Consider the following 22,878-nt stretch of genomic DNA (forward strand, 5'->3'; position numbering starts at 1 on the left):
GTTTAATTATCATCAAAATATTAATTTCAGATTTTGTCTCAACTAAATCTTCCTGAGAGCTAATTATTTCTTTTAAATCTTTGAAGTTCATATGTTCTTCCTTTAAGATTTTTTGAAATAATTGTCCATGACATGAGACACTCACATTTTTCTTGAATTGAATTCAATCGGTCAACAAAGATCATTAATGTTGATAAGGGGATTTTTATTTGAGTGGGTCACAATGGCATGATTATATATAATAAGGAACAAAGGGGTGCCCTAGTTATAGTCTCATACTTAGGGAGTGTATTCCATAGTTACAAGGTAATATTTGGTACGGGAATTTTCCATCTAACTTTTCTTATACATTTCATAGTAAGCATGATATTCACGACTTTCATTATCTTGAGTGATTGTTATTCCTCATGACTTTCTTTGACCATCGAAGATAGAGTAGTTAGAACGTCAGCTAGTTTATTATATTGTTGAAGGACATGCTCATCTTCTTATCCCGATTTTTCCATTTTTGATTTAGATAATTGAAAATTACATTCAAGTCTTATATATTTCTAAAATTTTCACTTTCGATTCGTAGGCGAATAGAATACCCATAGTACAAACTTCAAATTCCTCCGCACAATTAGACATTGATAAATATAAAACGTACTTTCTAGAGGATTAACGTGTTAATTGAACTCCCCAACATATTGGAGTTCATCCAAATGAATGAAGTTTATTTTTATCGTTATCCACTTTAGATGAATTAATAGCATGACTTAAATTATGTAACGAGACATTAGGAAACTTATTTACGAATGAACTAATTTTTTAAATATGCATTGTTTATGGTTAGAAGAAGGAAAAGAAAAATAATGTTTGGTAAGAAATTGTTAAATGTATGATGGGAGAGAAGGGAAAGGAAACAATACAAAAATGGATTTATTGATATTCAAAATATTGAGGAACAAAAGTGTGTCAATTCTACAATAAAGTATCGTAAAATTTTCGACACATCAATATAATCAATGATTTAGAATCCGATTAAATTAACATTAATGATCATGGGAAACTTGATAATATTTCCATTGCTGACTCTGCCCCTTGGATATATAGGCGAACATAGTCGAGATCTTCAAAATTATGTGTTAATCGAGGTTTTTCTTCAATAGTCGTCAAAAGTTCATACAAGATTTGTCTTTTTTAGATTGATGAATTTTTCCATGACTTCAAAGTAATAAACGATGGTGATGAAAGTTCATCATAGACGACTCAACTTCTAGAGATTTACTTGTGGCGAAAAGTCAAAGAAGTATGTTGGTGACTCAAAAGTAAGGGGCAGATGATGAAGATTAATCTTATTAGTATCTTGTTCAAATCTTGTGGGTCAGTGACTATAACCAAAAAGTAGACTAAAAGGTGAAAATTGTTAGACTTATAAATCAAGAGATAACACCTAAGTTCTTTGTGATATACTTTTTTCATGAATGATTCCCTTGGTTTCAAGTATTGAGGGTATGTAAGATTTCCAATCTTTTAGTCATAACGTCTTTCAGTTGGTTTAGGTCGTCTTTGTATGTTGCAATTCATCCATGATTTTAGCTCGGGAACATGTCCGGTAAGAGTGCCATGATACTCTTTATATTTTCTTTATTTATTTTTAAATTTTTTCTTGAAGGAAAATGTTTTGAGAACGTAAAAAAAGTGAATGCAATTATTATATAATTAACTAAAAATTTACTACATCTTAATATGCAATGATTTAAAAAAAAAAAAAGAAGAAACACATCATAAAATGAAATAAAAATGATGTAATATGCATGATTATGTGATGCAATATGATACAGAGGTAGGTAGTTTTTTTATTATCTTTTCTAGTATGCATGTGACTTACATGTATGGTCTTTAACGTGAACTGTCACTATGGATGGCTCTATGGTTCTAAATCGGTTCATAGAGCACACAACTTAATTCTAATATATTAAATCAATTAATAGGTAAACTATTAAAATGGAAATATTCTATAAAATGTCAATTCTAGATGAGACTTTCATGACAACCAAACAAGATGTAAATCTAGAAGATTATCATTACACAATCTCTAACTTATCCAAGGTTGCACTCAGCTCGGTCTACAGTTCACTCATGAGTGTATGAATGTGTATTGTATAGAGAAATAAATAAAATAAAACACTGACCATAATTAGATAAAATAACCATAAATACTTATATTAATACATAAATTACTATAAATACATGTAAATTATCACAAATATATAAAAATAAAAGTATCACCACAATTATAATAAATTAACATAAATTCATAATTTAGCATAAATAAATAAAAATAAAAGAATCACCACAATTAGAAAAAAATTACGATAAATACATATAATTAATACATAAATTACCATAAATACATGAAAATGACCAGAAAAAATAAAATAAAATAAATTATCATAAATGCATATAATTAATACAAAAATTATCATAAATACATATAAATCACAAAAAATAAATAAAATAAAGAATCACCACAATTATATTTACAATAAATATATAATAAAATAATGAAAATAAATTAAAACAAGATGGGTGATATAAATAAAAATAAATAATACATTATATATAATTAATTAGGTTGAGCTTGACTCAAAAATCTCCAGTGGAGTCACCAACTGTCACGTCCAGCTTGTATGTGAAAAATGAGTCGTCATCAATTTAATATTATTAAAGGGAAAATTGGATACAACCTATAATGATGGTCTTGCAAAATTTCAGATTCGGAAGTCGATTACGAGTAGGCAATGTATTACCACCCTATAACATCTATTAAAATATTACCCTATAATTAATGGTATAAAAAATATTTATTTATTTTACCCAAAAAAAATTATTTATATTAAAAAAATGATTTTTTTTTATTAATTTGATTTGACTAGGGGAAGACATTGTTCCTACGTATCTCCAAGTGTAATAGAAAAATCAAAACACACTTAGTTTTTGATAGAAAATGTTTATCAGTTAATTACTTTTATTATTACTCAATATATTTATTATTAAAAAAGGGTTAATAAAGACAAATGAGAGGAAAAAAAAAGGAATTATCAAATAACAAGATAGTAAAACAAATAAAAATATATCTTTGTTTCTAAAATAAATGTTATTTTTACAGGTTGCATCATTTTAAGAGGTGCATATTTTGTATAAAAGTTAAAATCGATAATTAGATCTGTATCATGGCAAATCGTAATACGTAGAAAATATCAAAATTTAATAGAAAAATGTCGTACTAAATTCATGAACTATAGTTGTCTCGTTTAGACAATGTGTTTATTCTTTCTCTTACTTTTTAGTGCGAGTTGAAGTGAGTGGTTATAGAGAATATTGTATAAGAATGAGGCGATGGGGACTTTAGTATTCACCAAAGAGCAGGTTCAAACTCTTCTATATTTTTCTTTTCCTTTTCTCAAATGGGTGAGATTGTGTAAGAATGACGCAACATAGATGTAAAAAATTTCTCGATAAAGAAAAATATTCGAATATTTTTTGAAAAAATTATTCAAAAAATTTTCTGAAAAAAGATATTTTCTCAAAAATTTTCAAGAAAAAAATGATTAATTTGTTTTTTTTCAAAAAAAAAAACTTTGAATATTTTCTATTTTTTTTTTTTGATATTTTAAGAGAAAAACAATTTTCAAAGAAAAAAAAATCTTAATTGAGATTTAAAAAATTTTAAAATAATTCTAGGGATTTTTGAATTAAGTTTGGTTACAACTAATTTATTTTAAATATGTAGTTCAAATCATGAATCATTTAATTTATTTGGTTTTTTTGTGTGTGCAGTGCAATACAATTTATTAATATAGTCCAATTAACAATATATTTTGCATACCCTACCCAAAGCATCTAATGAAATTACCATTCTATACTCCTCCCTTCTCTTCCTCTACTTGTCCATTTATTAAAAAGCCTTATAAAATTCCACTACTTGTATTAGAACATGAATATTTTGCCGATAATTGTTCATTATTACAAATGACTGCTAAATTTTATCTTCCTGATTTTTATTACCTTCCAAAGACACTCGAAAAAATTAGACTTTATGAGTTTATTTTAGTTGATATAGATTCTATTGATATTACTCATCACCATGATGATAAAAACTCCAGTAAAATTATTTTTTTTCAAAATTTAAAATATTAAATTTATTATCTATTAAGGATTCGAAGAATCATCCTAAACATCAAGTTAACTTGCTCGAAGATTTACGCCATAAAACTATAGTTATTTATGATTATATGGATTAATGGTATAACATGTTTTTCTTGAACCTTATAATCACACATGGTTTATTTGGTTTAAGAAAGATATCAAATTATACTTTCTCCAATTGTTTGTTAAATGGTTCTCATAATATGGAACTTTTTGTGAAGTATTCTCTAGTTATGCAAAGGAAGTATTTGAATATTGTGTAATTTTTTATTGCAGTTTTAGTCCCTCTATTTTTACCGATTCATGAAATTGGTCCGTCTATTTTAAAAATCAACAACTTTGATCTCTCCATTTGAATTTTTAACTAAAAATGACGACGTGACATACTTTAAATTAACATGTTATATAATACGATGATGCAGATGATTAAGACCCATAAAATTAGAATAAAACACCGTAAAAACTTAATTTTCAACTTAATTTTTTTTATATTTGTAATCTAATTAATGACATATGAATAATTAATGCATCTACATGGTTCTATATCTTTGAATTGTATCTCATGTTATTTAAAATACAGAAAATCTTATTTTTTTAGTTCAAAAATATGAAGAGGGATCAAAATTTTCGACTTTTTAAATAGATGGACCAATTTCGTAAATTGATAAAAAAAAATAGATGGAGCAAAATTGCAATTAAGCCTTTTATATGAGAGACAATTTTCCCTAGATCTCTATAGTTACTATAATTTTCTACAAGCTTTGGAATTAACTGAATAACATCATATATTTATAGGATAAGATGAATTGATACCATGGTATCAAAATTTACTATAACACCATCATATCCTTCCATTTCAATCTAATCAAAGGCTCACATTGATTCATTGTGTCCATTCATTTGTGATTTGTTTAACTTTAAAGTCTTCACTTAAACCCCCCACGTGACCATTCATTTGTGTTTGGTTTTAACTCTAGGACATTTCTTATTCCTTACTTAAACTCTCATGTGAGCGCATGTGTTTCTTTTTTATCTTTCTATTTTTACCATCTTAATTATCTATTATTCAACTTTATTCTGACTAAACCTATTTTATAAGAATAAGTTGTATGTTTTGATAAAGAACAATTTTATGTAAAGCAATTAAAATATCTTTTAAAAATGGCAAAACATAATTCAAATCACTCTTTTCTTTTTTATGGTTTTTATCCCCTTCATAAGCAATGCAATATTGACTTCATAACTTTAATAGTGACGATTTACTCAAATAGTCATTTTTTATTTCGCTGAATCAAATAAAATAAAACAAAAAATACACTAACTATCTGGTTATAAATAAATTAAAAGTATAAATACCTAATTGATCCAAGAATTACAAGGCAACAATGTATTTAAATAACTCTCAAATTTAGCTAAAAACCACGATAACTAAAATAAATAAAAACTTAAAAAGGCACTTAAAAAAAACATGCATATGTTGAAGAATTATCATCTGTTATGTGTTAGACTTATCTTAGTGTGTTATTTTCCAAATTATGTGTGTTTTATTATGTATTGCATGTCTAAGGGTGATATTTTGAAATTAAATAGTTTTGAATTTGATGTGGTAATTGATGGTTACCCAAGGTGATAACTTTCTTTTCTAAACCAGGTGGATTTAGCACCAGGTCAAATAATTTTGAACGCTCAATTTTTGTGATTCTTTTTGTGACTAATGTGATACCATTCATCATGTACGGGTAGTCAGGGCGGGCCCAACATATTAAATTATCAGACGAGACATTTTCAAAGTTAATAAATAAATTATTAATTTAAAATTTATCTTTCGCACTTTTTTCGATGTAAAATTATTTGTCAAATTATTGTAATCAATTTTGTTTAACAATTCTTTTTCAATCAATAATAAAGTTAATCCATTTAATCTTTCTTGTGGCATAGTTGATCTTATATAAGATTTAATTAATTTGAGTTTCAAAAAACTTCTTTCTGCTCAAGCGACAATTACAAGAATTATTAACATTATTCTATAAGCAATATATGTGTTTGAAAAAGAATGTAACTTTCGTATATAATTAAGTACGTCAATTGGTGTGTCATTTTCTACTTGTATTATCTCTTTTACAATTTTGCGTTCTACAAATAAATCTAATCCATCAATGTCTGATTTGTTCTTATATTTTCAAGAACGTTCAACGTTAATGCAATTTTCTTTTAATTTTTCATTATCCAATTATTTTAGTTTCTCAATATTAAATAGAAAACAAAAAATATCTGCATACAATTTAAATTGTTCAAATCTACTTTGAAATGGAGTAATTGATCTAGTGAAAAACAATGACTTTAATATCAAAAGATTGCTTTTTAGGGAAACCAATAATTAATTTAAATTTTTTGTTGGCCTTTTTTTTATGCATACAGTTGTTGGAAGTTTAAAGAGTTTTTATAATATATTATTGGACCTATTTCACGTATAAAAATTAAAATAAAAAATTATTTTTTGGTGAGACCTAAAACAACACTTTACGTGTCTCCCCCTTGGGCTGACTCTGTTGGTAGTCTAGACCTAGTCCCGAGGATGTGATTCAGAAAATATCAATGGTGGGATACTGAATGTGAAACTTTGCGAAGTATTTGTCTAATGATAGAACTTTTTGCCCTACATGGTTGTGATATTCGAAATCATATGCATTGGAATATTGTGAAACAAATTGTATTTTGGTGCTATGCGAAGATAATTGTTAACTAAAGTACATGTTTTATTGATAATTTGCGGAAATTATAAACATATCTATAGTTGCATGTCTATTTGTATTGTGTTTGTTATTTGGACTTATTTTTACTCAAGTGTTTGTTATTTGGACTTATTTTTACTCAAGAGAAGTGAATAGAGGATCAACCAAGTAGAAGAAAATATGAAGTAGCACGATGGTATGCAATTGAAGGATCCAAAATACTTTGTACTTGTATTGACCTTGTTAGAAGAGTTTTCAACAAGTAGCTAAAGTTACGATCAACTAGACTTTGTTTTGGATAATACAAGGCTAAGAGCCTTGGGTTTTAAGAATATATTTTTTAATGTATGTATTGGATTTAGTTGTAATCGTGCTTACTATGATTTATTAATTTGAGTAAATTTATAAAATAGCATTATTTTTTAGTTTTAAAGTAAATAAATTTGAAGTTAATAAAATATTTTGAATTTTGCTAGTTAATGTTTAAAACAAAACCAAATGTTAAAAATTAGATCTTGATGTCTGCATAAATAATGTATGCAAGGATATTAGGAATTTAATGGTTTTGATTTCACTTGAAAAAGAGTTGTATAGCTAGATATATGGTTAAACTACCGAGCAGAGGTCATGCCGAAAGTTCAATAGAAAATGGTCAAATTCATCATTAGTTTTGACTTAGAAGATGGACAAGTTAAATTTGTTCTTGAACATAAAAGTTGTAGATAATTAAATTATATTTATATGGGTACATGAGTCAGACTGATTGAACAAGTATAAGACGATCGAGACATGAATTTAACATGACACAAAGGGAAATAGAAAATTCAAACTAGAGAAAAAGACATCCAAAAAATTACATTTCAGCACATAAAAATAATCCTTTTGCACTATTATATACTACAAGAAAATTGACTTCTAGTTGGTCATAACTTTGTAGGTAAAAGTCAATAATACTTTGAGTGACACCGAGATCTACTTTGCTATGCTTTGAGGACTGTCACTACATATTTTTGATTTATACCTACAATAATGTCTAGCACTAAAAATTTCTACAGTATTGTCTGCCAGTAACAACTAGATAAATATAAATAAAAAATTGATCTATGGCTACAGTGTTGTCCGTCACTAAAAATTAGATAAATATAAATAAAGAATTCCTATATTCCTACGGTATTGTCTGCCACTAAAATTAATTATCATTATTTATTAAATTAAATTTATTTTCTCTCCTTACTAATCGTAATTCTAAATTATTAATACCAGTAAATTAAATTTAAATTTATAATTTCTTTTTATTAATTAATGTCATTGAAACATACAATAAAATATAATATAATTTACTAATTCTATTAAAACATACAATAAATAGTTATTGTACTTTAAAAGATTCAATAAGCTTTCAACATAAGACATAATGAGTTTCTTAATATTTATTGTGATAAATTGCAAACTAATTTCATAAAGAACAATAATCATCTTCCTGAACAAAATATTTGATAAATACTCCAAAAAGTTTTGAATATGAATATAAAAATTAAATAATGGAATAAGGGATCCAAATCCAACCAAAAAAATAAGTTGGCTTTATGCTAGACTTTAAATGACTCCCTTGAGCTCTCCGGTTTACAGTGCGTATTGGCGGTGCTGATCAGAGCCACATGAATTGCCTCTAAAATTGAAGCTAAGTCATCATAAGAGGGACTCTTGTGTTTATTAGCTTCAAGCATAACTGTTTGCAAGATTTGCAGGGAATCCCCATGGCTTACAACCAAAATTGTACATCTGCAGGATGTGGAATAGAATATAGTAAAATTGATAGATAGAATATGAATATGGATACTACTAGCTAAACAAGAGTAAGACATGGAAATAAGTAGTACCCTTTGAATTCTGATTGAAATTTTTTAAAATTAATAAAAGTTAAACTATAGATCAGGGATAGAACATTATCCATGGGGATCTGCTGATGGATGAGCTAAACTGGATTGGATCTAATGACAATTGGAAATGTGATTGTTTAGTAAAAATACTTTAATGATTAATACTACCATATATCATATTATATGATTTATAATAAAGTTAGACAATTTACCTGGCATGAATCATAAGTAGCATTAAGAAGAAAAAGTGGAGTTCTAACACTGTTAATCAAATTCTGAGGAAAGAAGCACTGAAAAGAAGTAAAAATAAATCACTAGTCATTAAAAGTTCAATATAGAGCAAACAATATCAAGAGATAAATTTTCTGCATATTTTTTCAAATGAAACTAATTTTCCTAAATTTATGTACATGAATATGTGTCTATAAGTATAACTTGATTTTCCCAAATCTTCCATTGTAGCTGCCCAAATACGTCTTCCTATGAATTGAAGTTATGTAATCTATCTCACCAGATAACATATGCAAGTAAAATAGTAAACTCTCAGTCCATCATATGAATGTAAGTAAATTCATGTATCTCAACAGTGCTACTCACTCATTCAATTTTCTGTTATAAAATTTTGTTTTTAAAGCTAATATTTTTCTTCAAAAAAGTCTAACATGAAACTCGCACACACTAAGTGTGGAGAAGAGGGATACTACAAAAACGAATCCGCGCCAATAGGGAATGCGAAATTGATAAAATCATGACGGAATTGGCAAAATTTATTAAGACAAAGTATAAAGTTAAACAAAAGAAAAATAAGATATTGCTCAAATTGAATAAGATATCCTAATTCTGTAATTAAATAACGTTTCAAGTATGAAACAGTACTTGATCTTCACCATCCCCAGTAAATGAGCCACCATCACAATAAAAAAGCTTTACTGTATTCCAATTGAAAAAATCTGCAAACATGAGAAACAATAACACGAGCTGGATAACCAACACCTATAACATTTATAAATAAGAAAGAAAACAAAATATGAATAAATGAATTGAATGAAAACCTAGATTTTCTTCAGCTTTATTTCTCAGTATTCCCGGGAATGGTATCTCCTTTTCTATGAATGATGACGATCCACGACGTGTTTTTTGGGATAAACGCATGTTCTAACATTGTTACACCATCCTCCTCCCTAACAAACTATTTTCTCTTAATATACTATAACTTATTAAGAAAATATATTTTGCAACAAAATTTCGACAAATTTCACAACAATTTTTGTTAACGCAAAATTCATTAACCAACAATGCAAATTCATTAACCACAAATACCTGGACATAGTTAACCATAATTTTCAGATGTAAAAATAAAAGAAAGCAAAAAAGAATTAGAAAGATGAATTGATACCTCTAAATTAACAAGCCAACTATTTGCACCTGATTTATTTCGTCGATGCAAATGGTACCTTGGTAATGTTCCATCCAAACATACTTGGAGAGCCAGAAACAAAGAAAGTAAACTTAGTCAGCCAAATTTGAGACGAAGATGGAGAGACAGAAAATTCTAAATGAAATTTTTTAAAATGATAATATACTCTAACAATCTGTCTTTAAACACCTCAATCGAAATAGTTAAACTATAGATCAAGGATGTGAAGTTAAATAACCAAAATACCTGACAGTTCATCAGCATTTGGAGAAGCTAGTGGCAAAAAAAGAATACAACAATAGTCATGAAAAGATTAAAGATCTCTAAAGGATTTTATGAAGCCAAACGAATGCAAATATTGATTTTTAGTGTTTATATTTAGATTCCTTCCCACTTCCAAATATTGATGAAGTTTGTTACTTGACTAAAAAAATGACATGATCTGCATTATTGTAGCATTACATTGATAGATGTTTGCATCAACTTTACAAGCATATTCATATTCATAGCGCCAATATGCATTACACAAAACTCATTTATCTTTGCATTTACCTATTTATAAAGATTTGTATCATGTTAACAAACTATTTTGGTGTAAGAAAATATGAAAAGAGGAAATAAGTAATGCAAGACCTGACATGCCTAATCCCCATACTATTTTAAAACTGAGCTTAATAGATCTCATCAATAGTTATTTACTTATTATAGACATGTTTTTATTAACTAATTAAATTGCGTAGTTTGAAGTAGTTTGGTCTTAATTTACAAATAACAAACATATACGTACATTGTTAGATTTTTATACACCTATTTAACACTTCAATTTTTATTGTTATATCACAACATATCACATCTATTTTATTGACGTGGTTTTGATGATATTTTTTGTCCCTTTGTAGAGCATTCAATGTGTTTGATAAAATTCGCAATAGAACAGCCAAATAGAAAACAAAAGAATTTCATAGTACTAAGCGTACAATGACGCCACTCAAAGCTAGACGCACTGCACTGCATGCATATATAAACTCAGTTTCAGAAGGAATAGTGAAGGAACATTTTCAGGCTCTTATTCTGCTCACTTATATTTCAAAAGAATTAAGATCTAACTTACTCCTTTGGCGACATCTCATAAAAATGGAACAATACAGAAAATAATTAGACTGCTATTACTAGTACTAAGATTTCTTGTATTATTAGTTTGAGCTCCGAAACAATCTAAACTCAAATTTAACAAAACCCTTAATTTCTCATTAAAACCAAAAGGGTTAATACTTTAGACCAAAAAGAATTGCTAATTAATTGCACTATAAGTGCTTAAATTTTTTAAAATTTGTATCATGTATACTCTCAATGACATTAACCACTATCACTGTTAAATATTAGTCTCATAAATTGAGGTATATGAAAATATTTACTTAGTGGCTCGCATCAGCAAAAAAGTTCTCACAAAGGAGTTTCAAATATCAAAATGACCAACAATGATAGAAGAGATGACAATGTGAGCCAAATCATTTATACAACATCATTGAAGGAAAATGTATCTTAAGAAAAGTTACATGATACTATTTCAACAAAATCCTTCAATCAAACCTGAGCTTGAAAATGATAAACTCCATATCTGTTTATTTTTGTGCTTATTCACTATCTTTTCTTTGAATATGAAAATAGAAAAACTTCAAATCAGTTTTAACATATAAAAAGCTAAAATCAATCAAATCATTCAACGAATGCAAATTGTTAATAGAGTAAAAATAATTTTCACTTACTCTGAATCGCCGAGTCTGAATCGTAAATCGCAAATCCCTGAATCGTAAGAGAAATTCGATTAAAGGAAAACGTTTAAATATGAATACATGTTGAAGAGTAAATTGAAGAAATCGATTAAAGAGGGAATCGAAAAAATGATGAAGAAATCCAGAAAAACTTCTTGACTGGAAAATCGATAATCAATGGAGAAATCGGGAAAACGAGAATCAATGAAAAAATTGAAAAAAGTTTTGAAAATTTATGAGATGAAATAGAGAAAAAAATTTGAGAAGCGCTTTAATATTTCCATATATTGAAATGGGAAGTAAAATATTTTACCCTTATTGAAATGAGAACAGAGCCAACAAAGAGCTTTCATAATTCCATAGATCGAAATCGGAAGTAATTGGATTTAGATCTTTCGAGCAAATTTGAGAAGAAATAGGAAACAAAATTTCAGAGATCCAAGAAAGAGAATACTTTGTTGGGTTAATTGATGTTTAGGTGGACAAGTGAATAGTTTTTTGGATGCGAATATTTGGAAGAGTATTTGAGTTTTTTTTTTAAGAGTGACATTTTCTCTGTAGCTAAAAGTAACTATAGTGACAAAGAAAGAGATATCACTAAAAATTAAATGTCACAAAATATATATATTTTAGTGATACTAGTAATATAAGAATCAATTATACGCGATTTATCATTGCAAAGTGTTCCTTGGCAATGCAAATAATACTCTTAACACATTGCACAAATAAAAGGTTTTGCATCATAAAGTTTGATTTGTATGACGAAGTGATTATTTGATTAGTCAAAATTAATTAATACGGTTTAACTTCTCTCGCTAGATAATCGAAGACTAGTTTTTAGTGGTTTGAATTTTCTTTCTATAAAATTGAACTAATTTTCTATATAAACTCTAGTCCTCGTCCTCTCATTCTAATTTTCATACAATAATTAAATTAAATAATATATTCTAAACTTTTATATAAGTAATAAAACATGTCATATTGTTTATAATTATACCTAATTATTGTAACATTAATATGTCGCATGAGAAATTATTGAAACATTTTGTGGACTGTTGGATTGCTCTAATGCAATAGTTGGAAGAAAGAAAAAAAGACACAATTTATTATTTTAATAATTTTTTAGGAAAAAAATATTAACCACAGAATTAATTTTGTGGACCGTTGGATTGCTCTAATGCAGTAATTGGAAGGAAGAAAATAAAAGGTACAATTTATTATTTTATAACTTTTTAGGAAAAAATATTAACTACGTAGCTAAAGCGAAAAAACTTATGACTAAACATCACATACATTTTTCCACCGTGGCCAAATTAACACATCTTAAATGTGACCTCTCAAATATTATTCAATTCTCTTATGGACATTTGGCACTTTTGCCAGGTCCACCGTAGTAAATATAATTTCCCATCGTATTAGTAGTCCCTGCTTTTATGCTATAACAATTTGGTTTGTCTGCCCACAATCGTAGATTTGGCAATGGAATCAGTTTGTTATAAAAATTCATAACTTGCATATGTTTAAAATATGAAGCTTTTCCAAAACCATTTCCAGCAAAATGTCCACTACCCATTTGGGTGGAAGTATGAGATCCTTTTGATATAGAATTCACTATTTCTCCACCGAATTGAATCATAGTTGCCTTATCATTTAAGTGAGTGAACAAGGAGGATGGCCAATATCCAACTACGTGTCCAGATGATCCATATTTAAGCCACCAATGCCCATTTTTTGGATCCTACCAAAAGGAAAAGAAAACAAAGTAAAACTTCAACCACACCATTTGTTTTGTGACAAAGTTAAGTTACTCAAAGATAGACATAGAGCAACATATTAGTTTAATAAAGGTTAAAATATCAAGGTTTGACAAATAATATAAAAATAGAATAAGTAAAGAAGAAGGGATCAAATTACACCAATTGCTACACTATTCAATAATATTTCAACCGATTAAAATTTTACAAAATTTACGATTTAATTGAAAGTTTATATCATATAAATAATTCATATAAAATATTTCATAAATTTTAAATTATTTAATTGATGATTGGGATTCCTAAAGATTAACAATATTTAATAAAAATACATAAGACGTTAATTTTAATATATCTCAATAACATATCAATTTTTTTTATATATTTTTAAAATTTAATACGAATGATCTAATGATATAAACTGTCAATCCATTAGTGATTTTTGTAAAATTTGTATCGGTTAAAATATGATTGATCACTAACATTACATTGATGAAATTTGAACCTTAATAATATATTTAGTCGAAAAAGAAAGAATGATATAGAATAAGAAATGAAATGAAATAAAAGGAAAAAAATTGATATAAATATTATGGTGAGAAGTAAAAGGAATAAAAAAATGAATTAATAAGAAAAATAACCAACCATAAATAAAATAAAATTAAAATTAAAAAAAATCTTAAAAAAGATACAACTTTACGTACATTATTTGAATCAAAACAATAAACGCGTATAATTAACCAAACTAGTAAAGTGAATAAAAGTGATACCAAAATTCACTAAGATTGAAACATTGTAGAAAACTTTGTGCGTTACAATCTTGTTTTCCCCCTTTTATCGGTCATTTATTTTGCTTCTTGTAAAATAAATTATTATCTTGTGAAAATTTTACAAATAACTTTCCTTGAGGTTTGAACTTTGAGATTTCAATAAAATATTCAACAAATCAGTGGTAGAGGAGACTCTCCTCTACATGGCTATATTTTGTATCCTATATTATGATAATAAATTGATCATTATGCAAAGTTTTCCTTATTTAGAAAAAGTTAATTGAGAATTTAATTAAAAATTAATCATTAATTTAATTTTGTAGCAAAGTTTAAGTTCTCCATCAATTATAAAATTTATCTTGTCACTGTATACTTCAAAATTTTAGAGATTAGTCAATTTACTATTAAAATGATTAATGTGATTAAAAAATTTCTTTTGCAAAAAAAAAAAAAATTACATGTAATCCAATTGACTCATATTTACAATTTTGAAGGATGATGATTCACACATTATTATTATTAAAAAATAATAAAATAAAATAAAATAAAAGATATGAAGAATTACTTTTAATCTTCTAAAGTCAATTTATAAATTTGAGTAGGAAATTACCTTCGAGATCGATAACTTAATTTCGAATTGTTTTCCATTATAGGTAGAAATAGGACGAATTGCAGCTCCAACAACTATTTGTTTGCTAGTTTGAACAAATCCTGGACAATGTAAATTGTAGCACCCCGTTTTTTTATATGCATCACTCTGTAGTTATTACAATTGTTATATTCTTTCAACAAAGTTTTTATAAATATGTTTTTTATACTTGAAGCAAATATAAATTACTACTTCCTTTACTTCAATCTATTTATTTGCTTACCGTCCAATATATAAAGAGTCTAGGTTGGTTGTCTCCATACATCGAAGGATAAACCTATAAAAAATAACATGAATTTAACTTATTTGATTAAAATACAAATTTAAGTAGATGGATTAAAAATGAAGTAGGTGGTTGACATGTTATCAGTCTTTTGAATGCAAATTAGTGTCATTTATCATAATCATAAAATTGACATCAATGTATTAATCAGTGAGAGTAGTTAGCATACCTGCCAACCAGCTTCAATAGAGTTGAGGTCTTTTCCAAATGTACCAGCGAGGACCCATATTTGAGACAAGCTAAATTCTCTTGTATTACTTTCTACATGTGGGGCCCACACATTAATGTTAGCCGTTGCTCCATAGAACGCATCTCCAGTCACTGTCCCAATTGCATACTGTAAGGTGTGAAACAACATCATCATATAACCTTTCTTATTTCTTATTCAAAATACCATAAGGTTTAAAAATTCTTTAAATATAATGTTGGTTTGTGCTTAAATTTTATCAGAGTATATCAGATTAGTACTATATATGTTCACTTTTGTACTTCAAAAACGAATACTATATCATAAAATAAAGACAAAAATATATTTTGAATTTTGTAATATATATGAATTCATTTATTTCAAAATCATGTAATAAAAACGAAAATAATGCAAAAAAGTAGAAGAAGAAAAAAAAGAAATTGAGAGAAAAATTATATGGATCCTTGTGATTGCCTACCTCGTGTCTATTGTTAGTAGCGTCCATTTGTACAATATTGAATTTTCTTTCAGATTTACTATTGAGTGTATCTTTCAATATTTCTTGTTCTTTTGTTCTTCTAATTGGAATTGTTCCTTCAGGACATGTTTCACCAGATAAACTCCACAATTGAAAGTTGTCACTCAAAATTTCCGTTTGGTTATGCTCTCTTGGGATTTCTAGAGAATTCTATTAATAGGCATGCAAATTTCTCAATTATAAAATTGAAATATAATAGCTTAATAAGCTTAAAAAATGATTTTTGAATTCTTCATAAATCAATAACAAAAAAATACCAATAATTTATGTCCTTTCAACAGAGGATGGTCAAAAGCTGGTTGTTTATGAGATATAACACAATCTATAATATCACCGTCAGGGCTCTGCAAAAATGAACATAAGCACAAGCATATAAGTTAAGCTTTAAGCTCCAAGACTAAAAAAGATTGTTCGGGAGAAAGTAATTGAAAATTCTTAACAATTTAAATCTTTCAATTGAATTTCCTTCATTTGTAAATTTTTTTGGATAGAATAATTATTTACTTAACGTTGGATCAATTTTTTAAAGTTTTAAGGTAAGAATAAAAATATCAAAGAAAAGGGGATATAAATGAATTTTTTTTAAAAAGCAGGCCAAATTTGAAAATTAAAAAAATATTAGGGATTAATTAATTTGTCAAAATTTTAAATTTATAAAGATGAATTTCAAAAATTTAAGAAATTATAAGGACAAATTTGCAAAAAAAAAAATCAAAACAAAAATATTTACAAGGACATAAATTAAACAAAAATTTTACAAGGACTAAAATCAAATATTAAAAGAAGGAAATTTATATTGAAAAATTTGACTAACCCTCAAAAATTATATTACCTCGTGAAGAAAATTTTAAAACTTAATTTAACATACATGGATTGTCTTTGTAGCAGACTTGTTGATTTGTTGAAGACGAAGTGTTATTGTCTTCTTTAACTTGTGTAAATTTTTCTCTTGTCGAAAAGTTTGACTTAATAATCGGCTGCTATTTATTTCTAAAGAATAAATAGGACAAACCAAAGAAATAACTAGAAAAAAATGTAGGAGTAGAGAAATGATTGGGAACCTAAAATCCATATTTGATTTTGTAATTTTGTACTTGTCTAGGGAAACTTGTGGGTATATATATAAAAATATATATTTGTATAGATATTTAATATAATTATAATGATATTAATTGAGTCAAAAGAATAAAAAATTAAAACAAAAATATTTACAAGGACATAAATTAAACAAAAATTTTACAAGGACTAAAATCAAATACTAAAAGAAGGAAATTTATATTGAAAAATTTGACTAACCCTCAAAAATTATATTACCTCGTGAAGAAAATTTTAAAACTTAATTTAACATACATGGATTGTCTTTGTAGCAGACTTGTTGATTTGTTGAAGACGAAGTGTTATTGTCTTCTTTAACTTGTGTAAATTTTTCTCTTGTCGAAAAGTTTGACTTAATAATCGGCTGCTATTTATTTCTAAAGAATAAATAGGACAAACCAAAGAAATAACTAGAAAAAAATGTAGGAGTAGAGAAATGATTGGGAACCTAAAATCCATATTTGATTTTGTAATTTTGTACTTGTCTAGGGAAACTTGAGTGTATATATATATACACATATATTTGTATAGATATTTAATATAACTATAATGATATTAATTGAGTCAAAAGAATAAAAGTTAAAATTATATTGAGTCAAAAAAATATTAAAAGTAGATTAAAATAAAAGGAAAATAATAAAAGTTTTTAAATAGACCTAATTTAGGAAAAGAAAAAAGAAACAACAAAAAGTACTTTAAACAATGTTAAGAGAACTAGCACTAAAAAGAATATTATAAACATTAATACTCTAACTTTTTCGATCTATTTCTTCATAGAATTCGAGACAATTTCAATAAAACTGTGATTATCATAAGGATCAACTTCGTCACCATCATTTTTCAAAAGACATTACAATATATATACACATATATTGAGAAACATTAGAGTTACAATATTTTCCACTACTAGCAATTAGTATTTTATTTAGTGCATTTTCCTGTGGAAACAATCCGCTAGAAATAGATGAGGAATTTGAAATTTCTACCGAAATCAAAATCCATTGAGTAACTTTTTTTGCGCGGAATTTGCTTCGAACTTATTTCCGCAGGAAATCTTACCTCTCCTCCCTCGGTTTTTTAATTTAGGTATTTTCTAATCAATTCTCTTGTTTGTTTATTCAGGAATCGTTTGTTTCGTTGTTCAATTCATTCGTTGTTAGATGTAATTGTTTCTTCTGCCTTGTTAGAATGTGAGATGTGTTACAAGTTTAGAATAGTTGAACTTCTATAATATTATACACTACAAGAAAATATTTGAATATCTATGAAAAATTACCCACGGATCTGAATCTATGAGTAAATTATTTAGTATCTACGGAAAAACCGTGTGTATATTATTTATAAAATAAATTAATTTTTTTAAATTTATTTCCACGGTTATTGCGTGGATAAAATTAAAAAATCTATGGGTAAAGAAAAATATAATGCAACTCACATTGCAGGTGGTCAAATTTTTTTCGTATTTTGTTTACCATAACTTTTTCGTAGATAAATGAAGAAAATAATCCGTGAATAATATATAACTAAAATTTTGTTTCTTAATTTCCTTTTTTTGTTAAAAACATTTTGTATTGAGTTAAAAAAAATGTTTTACGAAATAACTCCTCGTTCTCACTACTTCTCACTTGTATCAAACTATATAACCCTAAAGCCTTATCTTTTTTTTCCAACCTCATCCAGATTGCAACCTTCTCCAACCCGGATTCCCGTCACTCCGTCGACTCATACTGCTCCGGCCGCCACCTCGACGTTCGCTCTCACTCATTCACAGGTTCTCCCCCGCTCTCTCGTTTTGTCTCGTTCTCTCTCTCTCTCTTTCTCTCGTGTGCTCTCTCTAAAGTAAGTAAAAAGAAATGATTTATTAGTTGATTTGCTTACTTTATTAGAAATGATTTGCTTAAAAAAGGTTCAACTGTTCAGGTTTGTTCACTTTTGGAAAGGGGAAATTGTTAATTATTTTCTTCCAAATTTGTTAATTACTCTTCATTTCTTCTTCTTCTTCTTCTTCGTTACAGGTTCACTTTGATTTTTGTATCGCGGAATTACAGCCATTTCAAGTCGGGAATCTAAACTCCTTGCTGGAAATCGTGCTATTGCTCAGGTTCCAATTAATTACTTTACTATGCGAAGCAAACAGTTGTCATGGATAAAAGATAAAATGCTAGTTAATGAAGATGTATTTCTGAAAATAATGAAAATAGTTTTCGACACAACTTTTAGAAAATGAAAATAAGAAATATTTTCAAGCAAATGAACCCTTATGTGTTTGATTTGTGTGTGTGTGATCAATGGAAGTTGCAACTATAGGCTAACTAATATTAGCTTATCATATAATAGATTAGTTAAATAATGTTGAGTTCTGTGTCCAAAGTCATATTTCTTATATACTTTAGTGATCTCTTGCCTGGAAAGAAAGAAAGAAAGAAAGAAAGAATGATGGTTGTTTCAAGCTCTACTTGATCGCACTGAATGCTGATGAATACTTGTTTTATGCTCTTAAAAGCCATATGAATTTAAGGTGGGAGCTCAACCTAGAAAGGAAAGGAAAGGAAGCGCAAATTTGTAGACAACCCAAATGGTTTATTCTCCACACAAGCAGCACCAAAACCTCCGTCGACAATGTACACAATAGTTGAAGGAATGCAAGTTGGTGGAAAGGTGAATATTGAAATACATCCCTTGATTTTGTTGTAGTGTGTCATATATTGTTTTTATTAGCTAAGTCGTGACTTTTCTTGTTCTCTGAAATGATGGTTGCAGCAAAATGTGATTGTTCCTCCTTATGGAAAAAAGGGAATGAGAACTGTTTTTTTCATCTCATTTTTTTCAATATTGATGCTATTTTAACTTATATTATGTTGTTCTTTTTTTATCTGGTGTCTTTTTCATTCTCCCGTTTTGATTTATTAGTTAAACATGGCTTGAATCAAGGATTTCTTTGTGTGAGTGTAGATCAACAGTTTATGTTTACTTTCTGAATTCGAATGGATCTAGAAATAAGCGAAATAGTGATTTAACAGCAGTTTTTTTTTTGTAGTGCGCTTGATCCATCCACCACCAATGCCTCTGTCAGGAAAACCAACAGATTGGTGACAGTTGAAGAAGGGTTTCCTCAGCATGGTGTTGGCGTTGAAATTTGGTTTATCTCTTTACATTAGTTTCTATATCTATCTTTCTGGTTAGCTCTTAGAAGTTGTATAAGTTCATACTTCAATTGCGCATCACATCTGTCATTGAAGAGAGTTTTGGTTATCTCGATGATGCACCGGTTGAGAAAATTGTTGGGGTTGATGTTCCCATGCCTTATGCAGCAAATTTGGAGAGGTTAGCTGTCCCACAAGCAATGTTTCTTAAACATTACTTATAAGGTTTCAATACATATGTATGGATCATTTGAATCTATTTGCTTGCTGGTATATGTGGATTAACAGATTGAAGATATCGTTCGTGATGCGAAGAGAGCATACCATAGATCTGTACCGATGGCTGCAACTCCCTAATTATCAATCTAGTTCTGAGATTTTTCATCTCTTGGTTAGTTCTTAGGTAACTTCCTAATTATCAATCTAGTTCTGATATTTTTCATCTCTAGTGATCGAATTTTTAGTTACATTATTATCTAGTTCATTTTCTTTCCAGTGGAGCTCATACTGCACTTGCTATTTGAGATCACCATTTTTTATTTATTGTTGTACTGGGTTGTGTTTATGTCCAAATGGCAAGTTTCCTCTATAACTATAGTATATATGATTGATATTGTTGGTATTTTGTTGAGGGTGAGATTCAAACCTCCAAACTCTTTTATCACTTTACAAATTACCTCATGGCCAGATTTGGACATGCTACCATTTGGATGGCTAATAGATCCTTGGTAATAAGGCCATATTGCTGCTTTTTCTCATTGTTGTATGAATATCATTATCTTAATTATTTTAATCAGTTGGTGGTCAACAATGTACTTACATACCCAATTGCTTCACTTATTGACTAAGTTTAGATTATTTATTAACGTACTACAAGTTGTATGACTAAAGAAATCAAAGATGATTCAATTGCATCAAAAAGTCCTTGTCCTATTTCATCTCCTTGATGTAGACGATTAGCTTGTTAGAAATAGGTAGAATTTTTCACGGATTGTCTGTGAGTAATGTTACCTACTTTTTTACCCACATAAATTCTTTAAGTGTGTTCCACTGCTTGTCCGTCGGTAAATATTTTCCTATGAGTGAAATAGCTACGAACCCGTGTCCGTGGATAATCTGTGAGTAATTTTACATTATTTACGGAATTTTTGGGGGTAAAGATAAAATCTGTTGTAGGTAACAACAATTTTTCTTGTAGTGATATTACATGTTTCGAATTGTCGTTTGAGGTATGAAATAAACGTAAAATTATGGTATTAATTTGTTGGATTAGTTATTTAAATGTGTATATGATTATGTGAATATGAAATTTGTGTATAGTGTTTAGAGTAGTTGAGAGTGTTTAAAAGTAAGATAATTATATATTTCTTCAATTTGATTGTTGATTTTATATTAATGCAAGTGACATTCCTTTTGTTGTTGTCACTACTAATATACAAATAAATTATTGTGAATATGTAACACTACAAAAAAAATGATCTATTGTGACACTCAATTTTTAATGTTATCAGTATGATTACTTTTAGTTGCATGTTGAGTGTCAACAATTATCACTTAAAAAAAAGACATATACCTACTGCCACTAACTGTAGGTAAAGGACCTAAGAGAAAAACCTCATTTCTTTTTATTTGACTTCTCATTTCCTCCAAATTAAAAACTATTTGCTTTCCATTTTTACCCATATAAAAATCTCTTCTACTTCTACCATTGTTTCATTCCTATCGTAGAATCTCAAGCTAATACCAATCAAACCCTAATCGAGCAATAGAACCCTAACCATGTCTATTAGAAAATTACAGTGAGCTTGTATGCGGTAGTATGAGCAGTGGAGCTCATGAAGTTGCACTTGATTTGTGGATAGTACAATCACCGGAAGCGAAAACGAAAACATCGGCGTGACGAGGGTTCCAAACGGAGGAATAGATACAATAAGTGTGTTCTTTGTAAGTGAGAACGGAAGTGGCACAATCGAGAGTCCATAATTTGACGGTGTCATCCCATGAACTGGAGAGAAAAGAGTCACGGAAAACGGGGTTGAGTAGTAGCGATGGTTATGTGGTTTTCATAGAATTGACTGAATTTGACGGGGTAATCGTTGAATGGGGTTTTGAAAACGGCATCATTTTTAGAATCGGAGTTTGGTTAGGTGAAAGAGTGAGTGTTAGGTGTTTGATGTTTTGCATCTGAGCTTGGTTCTTTTTGATTCGTCATATGTTTGTCAATAAGGTGGTTGAGGATTGGTATATAGTGGCAGCTATGCAATGCAAGATTGAAGATTACCAACTATTTCAGATCTTTATTCATAGAAAAATATGTATTGGTTTCTCAAGTATGCTACCCTTTTTATCTTTTTTATAATAACTTTGCATATTTGAGATATATTGTTTTATGAATAATTTCAATTTGAGATTTATTGAGGATTCACTATGCGATTGTTTATTGACTTGTTTATTGTAGCAAGTT

The 22,878-nt window shown here is 28.1% G+C and overlaps 2 protein-coding genes across 9 annotated transcripts; both read right to left on the minus strand.

The window, feature by feature from the left end:
• Positions 1–8,331: 8,331 nt before the first annotated feature.
• LOC101508278 (pectin acetylesterase 10-like) lies at positions 8,332–12,573 on the minus strand. Of its 8 annotated transcripts, none has more exons than XR_001144408.3 (8): positions 12,309–12,573; positions 11,990–12,026; positions 10,203–10,285; positions 9,859–9,987; positions 9,683–9,756; positions 9,019–9,096; positions 8,807–8,917; positions 8,332–8,708 (listed from the first exon to the last, which is right to left on the minus strand). XR_001144408.3 is itself a non-coding variant. In XM_073364050.1 (8 exons), exons 5-8 carry the CDS (start codon positions 9,956–9,958, stop codon positions 8,646–8,648), a joined length of 315 nt encoding a protein of 104 aa, XP_073220151.1. In that variant the 5' UTR covers positions 9,959–9,995; positions 10,203–10,285; positions 10,470–10,496; positions 11,990–12,026; positions 12,309–12,562; the 3' UTR covers positions 8,332–8,645. The 8 variants fall into 8 exon arrangements, 7 of the variants coding, with proteins under 7 accessions (XP_073220151.1, XP_012573819.1, XP_073220150.1 ...); XM_073364050.1 differs by lacking the exon at positions 8,807–8,917 and adding an exon at positions 10,470–10,496 and having other exon boundaries at positions 9,859–9,995; positions 12,309–12,562; XM_012718365.3 differs by lacking the exon at positions 8,807–8,917 and adding an exon at positions 10,470–10,496 and having other exon boundaries at positions 12,309–12,556.
• A 779-nt stretch (positions 12,574–13,352) lies between these two features.
• Positions 13,353–18,273, minus strand: LOC101514840 (protein neprosin-like). The gene is made up of 8 exons (XM_027336846.2): positions 18,258–18,273; positions 17,527–17,648; positions 16,434–16,520; positions 16,117–16,326; positions 15,621–15,788; positions 15,392–15,445; positions 15,130–15,276; positions 13,353–13,733 (listed from the first exon to the last, which is right to left on the minus strand). Exons 1-8 carry the CDS (start codon positions 18,271–18,273, stop codon positions 13,353–13,355), a joined length of 1,185 nt encoding a protein of 394 aa, XP_027192647.2.
• Positions 18,274–22,878: the final 4,605 nt, after the last annotated feature.

Source organism: Cicer arietinum, chromosome 7 (genome assembly GCF_000331145.2).
Source record: "Cicer arietinum cultivar CDC Frontier isolate Library 1 chromosome 7, Cicar.CDCFrontier_v2.0, whole genome shotgun sequence".
NCBI classification, from domain to species: domain Eukaryota; kingdom Viridiplantae; phylum Streptophyta; class Magnoliopsida; order Fabales; family Fabaceae; genus Cicer; species Cicer arietinum.

What these genes read in the sequence shown, in the direction of transcription:
- LOC101514840 (XM_027336846.2), bottom strand. An exon ending in CTACTAACAATAGACACGAG is followed by an intron (nt 15,789 to 16,116) that starts GTAGGCAATCAC and finishes CACACCTTACAG; the next exon opens with TATGCAATTGGGACAGTGAC. An exon ending in GACTCTTTATATATTGGACG is followed by an intron (nt 15,277 to 15,391) that starts GTAAGCAAATAA and finishes TAATAACTACAG; the next exon opens with AGTGATGCATATAAAAAAAC.
- LOC101508278 (XM_012718368.3), bottom strand. Translation starts at nt 9,958, where the DNA reads ATGCGTTTATCCCAAAAAACACGTCGTGGATCGTCATCATTCATAGAA. An exon ending in TAAAGCTGAAGAAAATCTAG is followed by an intron (nt 9,757 to 9,858) that starts GTTTTCATTCAA and finishes TCATGTTTGCAG; the next exon opens with ATTTTTTCAATTGGAATACA. An exon ending in CTACTTATGATTCATGCCAG is followed by an intron (nt 8,709 to 9,018) that starts GTAAATTGTCTA and finishes CACATCCTGCAG; the next exon opens with ATGTACAATTTTGGTTGTAA.